The sequence below is a fragment of the Solanum stenotomum genome, chromosome 5 (assembly GCF_019186545.1).
Source record: "Solanum stenotomum isolate F172 chromosome 5, ASM1918654v1, whole genome shotgun sequence".
NCBI classification, from domain to species: Eukaryota; Viridiplantae; Streptophyta; class Magnoliopsida; order Solanales; family Solanaceae; genus Solanum; species Solanum stenotomum.
In genome coordinates this window covers 40,956,248-40,968,255 of record NC_064286.1, presented here as the reverse complement: position 1 = coordinate 40,968,255, position 12,008 = coordinate 40,956,248, and the positions used below count along the sequence as shown (strand labels likewise).

The 12,008-nt window shown below is 32.3% G+C and overlaps 1 protein-coding gene across 1 annotated transcript; it reads right to left on the bottom strand.

Moving 5' to 3' along the window:
* Positions 1-9,629: 9,629 nt before the first annotated feature.
* On the bottom strand, positions 9,630-10,904 carry LOC125863979 (uncharacterized mitochondrial protein AtMg00810-like). Its single transcript, XM_049543937.1, has one exon. It carries the CDS (start codon positions 10,902-10,904, stop codon positions 9,630-9,632), a length of 1,275 nt encoding a protein of 424 aa, XP_049399894.1.
* Between the last annotated feature and the right edge of the window lie 1,104 nt (positions 10,905-12,008).

Below are 12,008 nucleotides of genomic sequence, written 5' to 3'. Positions count from 1 at the left end.
TCTGTTCCTCCTAAATGTACATATTTAATTGGATTTTTAGCCTTAATATCTTGTATTTCTTTATTGATTATTCGTTTGTTTATTATTGGTATTTTAGCCTTTCCTTTGGTGTATTTGCAATCTATGATATGTTCTCTTTGACTTACTACATAATATTCTTCTTTTTGTCGTTTAAACCAATTTCTCATTGTTGGTATTTCGAATATTTTTTCTGCGCTTAGGTCTAATTCTTTTCCTTTTATTTGTTCAAATATATTATTATCAAATATTATTTTTTGTTGTGCCGATTCTTCATCTTGATATTTTTCTTTAGTTATTATTTGTATATCTGTTTCAGTCATTGATATAGTATTCATTATGTGATTCTGTTACTGAATTATTTTCTTCTTTTTCTGATAATTCATATATACTATCTTCACTTTCTAATTCATAATCTACGTACTCTATTTAAGTATATTTTTCATTGTCTACCAATATTTCTGATATTTGTTTTTTCTTTGGATCTTTAGGTAATTTACAATCTTTAGCTATGTGTCCTAATTTTCCACAATTATAATAAGTATATTTCGTTAGTTTTTTCTTTGGTCTATATGGTCTTTTGGTTTTGTAGTTTTTTACGTAGTAGTTTCTCCTTGGTCTTTTATACTTATATTTTTATCTATATCTTTTATAGTTTCTTTTTCTATTTTTATAATACCTATCCGTACAATCAAATTGGGGTGTTGTTTTATTTTTACAACATGCTAGGTTTTTTACTAATATCTTTTTCATTTTTATTTCTTCTTTATGTTTTTCACACAGTTCTATAAACCATCGTTGTAAGAATTTCATTCTAACTCCTAAAGTATCTATTAATCCTGCTTCATTCCAACTTTTTATTACTTTTGAATTAAAAGGTTGTGGTAATTTTGTAAAATATAATTTTCTTATTTATTTACTTTCTTCTGTGCTATATGTTCCTTTATAATAGTATTTTCTAAATGTACATGTATATTTATCTATATAACATATATTACATATTGCTAATTTTGTCATTAGATTCCGATTTATTATTTTTTCTCTATTTTTTTCTTCTACTTCTGTTGTCATACTACTAAATTCATTTCTTATAGCTACTTCGTACCTATATAATATTTCCATAGTTGTAGTAGCTAATTCACCATTAGATTTTTTATTACTTCTCAGCGTTTTTAAACTTTCATCTGATAAATTTTGTAGCATAATTTTACTGTTCCTAGAAGTGTTCTTTCTATATATCCTGGTGTTTCTGTCATTCCTATTTTGTTATCTATTAATTGTTTTGATATATATCCTATCCATAATTGGATTGTTTTATTTATATCTTCTATACAGTCTAAATCTAAAAAATTATGTTGTTCAGTAATTGGTTTGGGTCTCCATTTTTTATTCAATCTTTTATCCCATATAGTTTTTTCTTTATCATATTGTTCATAGTTTGTATTTTAATATTTTAAATTTTTTGGGTTTTTCATTCCTGATGTACTAGGTTTTTCATCCATGTCTATGTCTCCTGTATTTACTTCTAAATTCTTGTATTATCTATGTTTGTTAAAAGTTCTGTATATGTTTCACTTGTTTTCGAATGTTGTTCATCTAGATCATCGTCATTTATTTCATCAATTCTTATTTCAGGTAGATTATCTTGGTTATTTTCTTCTTTTTCTTCTAGTTCTTCTTCTAATTGCAATTTTTCTTTAAATTTATTTATTTCATTTGCTAATTTTGTTTTTTGTTCTTTTTCTTTTTGTTTAGTTTCATACAATTCTTTCAATATTGCCAGTTCTTTTTCTAGTTCTATTATTTTAGTATTTTTTTACTTCTTCTAATTGTTGTACTTCCTTTTTTGCTTGTTGTTTTATTTTTTCAATTTCCGTTTTTCTATCTATTTCTTCATTTTCTTTTGTTATTCTTATCATAACAGTTAAACTATCTTCTAGTTTTACCGTTTCTTTTTCTAACATTAAACTTATGTTGTCACCTATTTTCTTGTATCTTCTTCCTAGATTAGAAAATATTATCTTTATTTTTAATCCGTCATAGTTTTCATATATTTATTCGTCTATGACATATTCTTCCTTATTCATTTATAGATTGTGTTGAAGTTTATATTCTAAATTTTCTATCTGTATCTGTAGATATAAATAGTTTTCCTTTGTGCTACTATAGATTTTTTACAAGTTCCTGCGAATATATTACTGTTAAGTCTACCTTACCTATGTGCTAATTCTTGTCTTTTCGCCATAATTATTTCAGTAAGTTTTTATCTATATTCGTTATTCTCGTTATTCATTGTATTTTTAAATACCGAATATATTTATATTCTATTTTAGATATATTATCTATTAATTGATCTAATTTGTCGTTATCAGTTTTTGTGATATCGAGTTATTTGTATTCTGGATATAATTTGTTTAATTTTCTTCTTATTTTTCTTAACTTTCTACTAGTATGTTTCTTCTTATATTTCTTTTTATCCATAGCTCTGATACCATTTTTCGGGGGGTGTGGAGTTGGTGACTGAGGGATTCATATTTTTCATAGTGTGGTAGGTGGTAGTGTGGTAGGTGAGGAATTCATCTTAAAGATTTTATTATAATATTCTTTTTTCAAGGGTCTTAATCTTGATATCTCTTTAATATTATTTATGATATATTCTAGATATAACATATCTTGGGTTCTTAGATACATGTATAAATTATTTTCCATTAATTGTTATATTAATTTTATATTTTCCATAGCTTCTGTCCAATATTGTAAATATTCGTAGTTCATTTTAATCTGAATTTATTTCTAAATCATACCATTCTATTCTTTCGAGGTCTAAATCATGTAGGTCTATTTCATACAATTGTTGGTTTAATATATCTTCTGATTCGTTATCATTAAACATTTTTTCCCATATGATTCTCCTTAATTCAATTATTTTTATACCTTTAAGTATATATAAGATTAAAGTTTCATAGTTTTTTTTTTTATCATTTCATCATCTTATATTATTATTTTACTTTATTATTTGTGTATATTACATATTTATTATATTTTTACATTATTTTATCTTTTCCTCAATTTGAAAAAATGAGTTCAGTCGGGACCTACATTTGTGGATTTTAAAGGGTGCTTAATACCTTTCCTTTGAGATCACTTGAACTCTTATCTAGAATCAATTGATTTCATAGATATTTTTTTAATTAATTAATGGGTTTCTTAATTATCCTAAAATAAGGTGGTGACTCCTGAATTGACTGGGTTTAGGGTTCTTTTTCTTTGAATTCTTTTTTATTTTATTGAATTAATTGATTATCATTTTTTTCAATCACCGTGACGTTGTGCCTTATTTGAATAAAATAGGGATGTCAACCGTCATCATTACTAAAAAGGATAAATCTAGAAGTATGAAGGAATATACACCTATTAGTCTACTGGGAAGAATCTATAATATCATCTCTATGCTGCGTTCTACTAAACTTTGGAAATTGTTAGAAGAGACTGTATGTACTTCGTAAAATAGAGTGGTGGATTTAGGGAGAAAGCAGGGAGTGATCACTATTCACAAACATAAAAAACTTTCTATGAGGCGATGCAAAAATAAATTTATTTCCACCTAGTCTCCCCAAATTCTATTTGAAGCATAATGTTTTCTAGGACTTTCCAATTCGCATGATCGCAGGCCTTTTTAAAATCAAGTTTGCACAACACACCTGACACTCCTTGCTTTCTCCCTAAATCCACCATTTCATTTGCCACCAGCACTACATCTAGAAACTGTCTACCCTCCACAAAAGCATTCTGCAAAGTAGAGACAACCTCGTGTAACAACTTCTTGAGTTTAATAAAAGAAAAGCACATTAGAGATGATATTATAGATGTAATACCCAAAAAATTCTAACACAAATCAAACCTAAATTTTTTTTTAGACTAGTGCCATGGAAGAAATTTTCTGATCGTAGAAGTATCTACAAACCATAGGTGGGTTCGTAGAACCATGCTCTGAAAAAATGTTCTCAGGTCTACGTTTCAGGGAACAAACTATGGCTCATAGAAACTTCTACGGTTCGTAGAAAGGCCTCGTATAACCCAAGTCTTGAAACAACCCCAGTAAGCTTCCTATGATTGAGCAAGATGTTCCATAAAAGTTCCTACGGGTTGTAGAAAGGATCCGTAGACCCAACTTTAGAGATGTGGAAAGCCAACATGTTTTCTACCAGAGGGTTAACGGTCCGTAGAATTTTATACGGACCGTAGATGGTCTTCCATAGATGACTTGTGCCAGTTTTAAGACTGGTTATTTTTTGTCTTTTTCCACCCTTTCTAAACATATACCCCGATGTATATACACCTAATTAAGGTCACAAGTGAGATGAAAAGCTTCCTTACCGATTAAGTTTTGAGATAAAATTATACTTAGGTCAATTTCAAATGATCATATCTCTCAACATATAATGAATTAGGTGGCCCATGATCTATCAAATTTAAGGACTATGAGTCCTCTTTCTACCTCCACTAAGTTTGCCTCATTTAGAGTTCGGAGTAAAAAGTTATGCCCATTTTAGTGAAGCAAGCAGTCTATGTTTTACTATTGGACCTATAGATGGTGGAAATTTCCATGAACTGTAGACCCTTCCGTGAAGACTTGCTGCAATTGTTTTTAAGAAACTTCATGTACGCGTTCCTAGGTTATTTTTGTCATTTCCCAAGCTTTTAACCCTATTCTAAATTGTTTTTGAGTGTTTTAACTGAGTATATCATTCAAATAACTAGTTTTCCTCTCAAAATCATCAATTTAAACATTTAAGTATTCAAAAATTCTCTTAAAACTCACCTAGGGTTCCTCCTCTCCATCAAGAACCCTAAAATCTTCAAATCAAAAATTCAAGATACAGAGAGAAACTTTCCATCTAAGGTGTTCCCAAGTTCTTCCACTCTAAGAACTTCATAAAAGATTTTCTTATCTCAAGATTCCAAGCTCAAAGATTTCTTCCAAGAAAGCTAATGTTCTTCCCCAAGCTCAAGATAAATATAGTCTACGCTAAAGTTTTCATTCTAATAGCTTTATAATCACGTATGTAAGCTTTCATTGTGTTGGACTAGTTCTTCCTCACGCCTTACATATGTCTAAATTCAGTAAAAGAGATATCTAGGGTTTTATCCTTGATTTTGAGTATTCTTGAGATGAGTTATATTTTTGAGTTATGCGTTCTTAATTTCTGAGTATTGAGTTACATCTCTAAACCATGTAAAAATTGCTAATTAAGGAAAACAAGATAGGTGAATGGATCTAACTCATCAATACGTTTCCAGATATATAATAAATGAAAAAATGAGCATTTTTTTCAAAATCCAAAATGAAACAACTAAAATCATACCAAAATAATCTTCTGAAAAGCCCTAATGCGGCACATATGATTTCGATTTTTCTTCCTTGAACTTTTCTTCTCAATCTTTGTTTTTCTCTTATTCATTGCTATTCTTTGTCATCGCATTCTAAAGAAGCTAGGAGGGTTAAAAGAATAATTTTACAACCCTAACACTTTTCTCGTGTTCAAATATAAACAATGCATTTAGTTAACTGAGTGGTGTTTGGCCATGTATATCTTAAACTTTTCTCTAGAGTTGAATTTTGAAAAATCATGTTTGGCCATAAAAATATAGGAAATCCGGAATTCAACTTGAAGTTGAAATATGCAATTTGAAAATCACCCAAAAGTTGTTTTCACTCCAAATCACGCACCAAAATTCAAAAACAACGCTAATTTGTATTCATTGCCATGCACAACTATAATTTTGAAATACTTCCTTCATCCCAATCTTTGTGATGATGTTTGATAGGGTTCGAAGTTTAAGAAATATAGGAAGACTTTGCAATGTTCTAAAACCATCCTTAATCAAAATAATGAATTATTAATTAGAATAACAAACTTTTATGGACTTTTTTTAGCAAATAAGTAGGATTCAACATGGATTAAGTGTTTGTATTGACATTAAATAGTTGTCAAATAAGGAAATATTTCACTCTTTTGGGAATTCACCAAAATAAAAGTGTGTCACATAAATTGGGGCTGAGAAAGTAACATTTTCACTTTGAAAATAAAAATACCTTTTTAAGCACTCACAATTTTTATGGTCAAACAGACCCTAAGTGTCCAAAGTAAATTGTTCAGTTTACAAATAGTTGTTCTAGTGTGGTAATAATAATTTACAAAATGTCGTCAATAGACACATTTATGACTGAACAATGCATAGTTACATTATTTAAAGTTCATAACTTGTACTCTCTGTCACGATCGAAGTCTACACCCTAGATGTGACCGACACTTGAGAACCATTGCTGGTCCCCAAGTAAACCCTCATCCTGGCTGACTACAAGTGAAAGACTAATTCAAGCATACAAAAGCTTAATATTGAATCAAATCCCATTAAACTCAAATACTCAACTTTAAAAAGTTTGAACAATACTCAAAAGATATATTCAAAGTTTATAAAACAACTAAGAAGAAAGAAATTATAGAAAACTCCTCAACTTTGTCTATCTATGAAGACTATACTATTATAGAAAGATATCGGGACAAGACCCACAACATCTCAAAACTACTAACTGTAAAGTAAAGGTGAAGTCCTCCAGAATACAAGAAGGCTCATCACAACTGACTGGAATACCACATGACCTAACAAAATGCTTGTTGATGATCTTGAATACTTGTATCTGCATCATGAAACTATGAAGACCAAATGGCGTCAGTACATGGAATGTACAAGCATTTAAGGGGAACTCTGCAACATAAGTATAAGTTCGATCTAATAAAACGGAAGACAAACTTACTTTGTATCAACTCAATATGACTCAAAAATACTCAACTCGACTCACAGATACTCAACTCAACTCAGGATACTTAACTCAACTCAGGTTGCTCAACTGAACTCAAGATACTCAACTCAAACTCAAGATACTCAAATCAAAATGAAAGCAACAATAAAAGATGCTGTATACATGAAACTTTTAGAACAGTAGATAATAACTCAAATGTATATAAAAATATAATAATAACTCATTACTCTTATTTGGGAGATAACCTAATCGACAACCATTACTATGAGCAACATGATGATACAACATTTCGCTCACGCTGTTATAGAACTGTCCTATACCTTGTTGGAGTATAGGATCCTCAACTAAGTGGATTCACTAATCCATGCTTAAAATAAATAAGGAATCATCTAAAAAGTATGACTCTTTATCCATGTTGGCATACATGGTTTATGGGGGCTGTGAGTTGTTTGAACTCTCCCCCATATCGGTGCTCAATACTACTCCCAATAATATATACTCATTCTCATATGTTTTAAAAAATATAACTCTTCCCCTGGTTTGAGATAATTGCTCACACTACCTTCTTAAAAGAGGTAACTGCTCTTGAAATAACTTTTGAACTCATAACTCATTTAGAAATCCCAGTTTCTCTTTTATCAATGTAAAAATTGATGCCTCTAGGAATACATAGTCCCCCTTATACTCATACTTTAAAACTCTTTCTGAAAAACATTTCAAAATCATATTATAATATGATCATTGATGACTCGGGAAGTCATACTGCATAAACATTGATGGTATATCTAGATACCATACTGCTTAAACATTGATGGCATACTCGATTGTCATACTAATCATGTTTTAGAAAACTCTTTTCTCAAAACTCATCTTTACTTTCTCAAAACTCAGTTTAAGAACTCAAGTTTTGGCTTTAAAAAAAGTTCTCAAAATTTATGACTCAATTCGTAGGGTTCATGTGGAATTATATATATGAACAAATCAACTAATGAATCTCAATGCATAACATATAGAAATTCAATAATTAGGAATATAATTTCAAAATGAATCAGAAACTCAAGAACTCAAAATTAACTCATCTCAAGAATACTCAAATCTAGGAATAGAACCTAGATTACTCTTTTACTGATTTGAAAGTAGATGTAGGGTGTGAGGACGAACTAGTCCAACACTATGATAGTCTTACATACCTGGAAGAACAAGGTTCTTTAAGAATCTTGAATAAGAACTTGATTAGAAGCCTTAAAACCCTAGCTTGAAGGTAAACAATCAAGAAAACCTTTTTTGAGATTCTTGAACTAGTTTCTTGAAATCTCTATGGCAAAGAATTAGGATTCTCATTAATGAGTCATAATTGTATGAAGAAAATTGAGTTGGAAAGAATGGAATTCTTGGAGAAAGACTTACCTTGAATAAGAATCTTGAAAAAGATTGAAAGAATCTTGAATGAAGTCTTCTACTTTGATTTTTTTCCTTAGGGTTTTGTCTTAGGGTTTGAGAGAGAAAATGATGATGTATTAAGAGATGCAAATCTGATTGGTTTGGTTTTTAATTAGTCAAGAAATTCGTTTAGGGTTTTCTGAGAGATAAAAAGACAAAAACGACCCTTTTTAATGATTTTTCGTCGGCTAAATCGTCACTGCACTGTATAAGGTTACAAAAAATGGTCATAACTCTTTACACGAAACTTGTATTGACGTGAAATTGGTGGCGTTGGAAAGAAGATTCAAATACATCTAATTTGATAGGTTATGGGCCACGTAAATCTCTATATTCTAAGAGATATGATCATTTGAAGTTGACCCAAGTAGAATCTTACATAAAAAATCAATCGGTATAGGAAACTTGCAACTCAACTTTGTGCTAGGAGATTCCAGTGACCTTAATTCATATCCGAATTCATTCTCACACTAAAGAATTGACCTTTTCACCTAACAAAATGAAGAGTCCTTTAGTACAATCTTATACGCAATTCAGGAATGGTTAGGAGCTTAACTTAGAGATTTTTTTGGGGTGTTACACTCTCTTTGCTCTAATAATATTTACCTATTTTTCTTTTTTCATCCATCTTAAAATTGCTCTCCTAGAATGGAAAATTCTCCATCCAACCATTCAAGTTTATAAGTTAACTTGAGTATTGCTAGTAATGTTTTACTAATTTTTCTACTTTTTCATACTTAAACCAATTAATCTAAAAACTTGTTTAAAAACTATTTATACATAGTTTCTTACCAACATAATATAATAAACTATTGCACTCACAAAGGTGGGATCATCATTGTATTGAGCTTAGCAGTGGATGAAGCATAACCTTTACTATTTTGGAAGCTTTCAAAGTGGGCCGAATAGAAGATGAGTTCAGACGGAGGAACCTGGATCAAAGTGGGTGCCAACTCCTCTTAAGAAGTAGACACTAGGAATCTATCTAGTTTCGATTGAGAAGATGTGTCCTTTGATTTGTACTATGTGAAAGAGGTGCTTGTTAACGACAAATTAAAAAGAGAAAGATTGTTTATAAACTCTGAAAATTCTTCCATGGCCCTAGACATCACCCTACATGCAAACCTCTCCTCCAGGAATCTTATGTCATTAAAGTCCCCCTAACACCCAAGGTATATCCTATTTCCCCATACGACACCTAGATGAAAGGTAGAAATTAATGAGTAAAGCGTGTGTTTGATCACCCGCATGACTTATATTTATAATATAGAATAATCACAATTACAATCCTATTACAACTACAATACATAGAGATCAACTCTAACACAAACTCTAACACCCTCCCTCAATCTGAACGGGAAGAGTGAACGTGAAGATTGGCAGTTAAATCACGAAAACGTGAAGAGGCCAATACTTTGGTAAACAAATCAGCAAGTTGCTCAGATGTATGGACATGGGAAAACACTAAATCACCATGACTAATCTTTTCACGAACAAAATGATAGTCCAGAGCAACATGTTTTGAACGGGAGTGAAAAACTGGATTGTGAGCTAGATGAATGGCTCCAATATTGTCACATTTAGCAGCTACCGGAGAAGTAAGAAAAACACCAAGATCTCGAAGAATATATTGGAGCCAAGTAGCTTCAGCAGTGGCAATAACAAGAGCTCGGTACTCTGCTTTGGTACTTGAGCGTGCAACAGTAGGTTGTTTCTTAGCAGACCAAGAGATAAGATTAGAGCCAAGAAAAATACAAAAGCCAGTTGTGGATCGTCTAGTGGCTGAACAACCAGCCCAATCAGAGTCAGAGAAAACAGTAAGCGACAAGGAAGAATTCTTATACAACTGTAAGCCCCAATCAATTGTGCCAGCGAGATATCGAAAAATGCGTTTTACTGCTTGAAGATGCAATTGTCTCGGTTGGTGAAGAAACTGAGAAGCAAGGTTGACAGCAAATTGAATGTCCGGCCTAGTAAAACACAAATATTGTAGACTCCCAACCATTTGACGATAAATAGAAGGATCTTCAAGCAAAGGAGAAGAAGTAGAATTCCAATCCAACTTACTGTGAAGTGGAGTTAGCACTGGTTTACACTTCTCTAATCTGAAGCGATGAAGAAGTGAAGTAGTATAACGATGTTGAAGTAAAAGAAGTCCCAAAGAGTTGCATTTCAATTCAATGCCAAGGAAGTGGTCAAGCTGTCCCAAGTCCTTCATAGAGAATTCAGAACTCATTGAAGAGATGAACTTGGATACTAAGGACTTAGAAGAGCCAAAAACTACTATATCATCCACATAGATTAAAAGAATAATGCAATCAGCCCCCGAGTGAAAAATGAACATGCTTTGATCTGAAACACATTGCTTAAATCCTAGATCAAGAAGGAAATGAGCAAGACGATGGAACCAAGCCCTTGGAGATTGTTTAAGACCATAAAGAGCACGCTGCAACTTGCACACATATTTGGGATAATCTGGATGTTCAAAGCCCTTAGGTTGACGCATATAAACAGTCTCGGATAACTCACCATGCAAGAATGCATTTGACACATCAAGTTGGTGCATATACCAATTTTTTTGAAGAGCCAAAGATAAGACCAAATGCACTATGCTAGGCATAACGATAGGAGCAAAAGTCTCAAAGTAGTCCACCCCGGGCTACTGCGTAAAACCTTGAGCCACTAAACGAGCTTTAAATCTTTCAATAGAACCATTTGCACAAAACTTGATCCGAAACACCCATTTGTTGCCAACAATATTTGCATTTGGAGGAGGCGGCACCAAGGTCCAAGTTTTGTTGTGGACAAGAGCATCAAATTCAGAACTCATCGCCTGCATCCAACGAGAGTCTTTACAAGCTTGAGAAAAGGAAGTAGGTTCGGATAAAATGGAACATGTGGAAGCTGTTAAGGAAGGAAGGACGCGCAGCTTGAGCGATCCTGTTTTAGAACGAGTGACCATATGATGAGTTTGAGGATTGACGATGGGTGATTGTGAGGGAGATAGTTGAAGATTATTAGATGGAGAAAGGGTCTGCATGGAAGGGGCAGGAGATGAAATATCTCGTTCAAGAGGAGCAGCAGAGGAGGGATCCAAAGTGGAGACTACAGGTAGTTGGATGGGAGTAACACTGCAAGTTGAAGGAAGAGAATTAGCAGAGGTATTCCCCTGATGTAAAGGAGTCTGGAGACTCCTATTTGGAGGAGGAAGCTGCGAAATGGATGGAGTTGGAGTACTCCTAATTGAAATGTGATCCCGAGTAGGTAAAATCAGACTACTACTCTTTTTTGAAGGTCCTCCAAAATGAGTGATATGAACGGGAGAGGTAAAATACTTAGAATTAGCAAAAATAGATGGGAATGAGGTAGAATTGGGTGAAGAAGTTGGCGGAAGAGTGGGAAACATACTCTTAAATGGGTAAGAGTCCTCAACAAAATGAACATGCCGAGAGATGAGAATTCTATTTGAGCAAGGATCCAAACATTTAAATCCTTTATGTTTATCTGATGAACCAAGAAACAAACATGGTTTAGATCGAAGGTGGAACTTAGAGCACTTATTAAATGCCACAAAGGGATAACATAGGCACCTAAACACACGGATTGAATCGTAATCAGGGATATGGCCATAAAGTAGTTCAAACGGAGATTTATAATGCAACACTGGAAGAGGGGTTACATTGATAAGAAAGACAGCATATACACAAGCATCACCCCAATATTT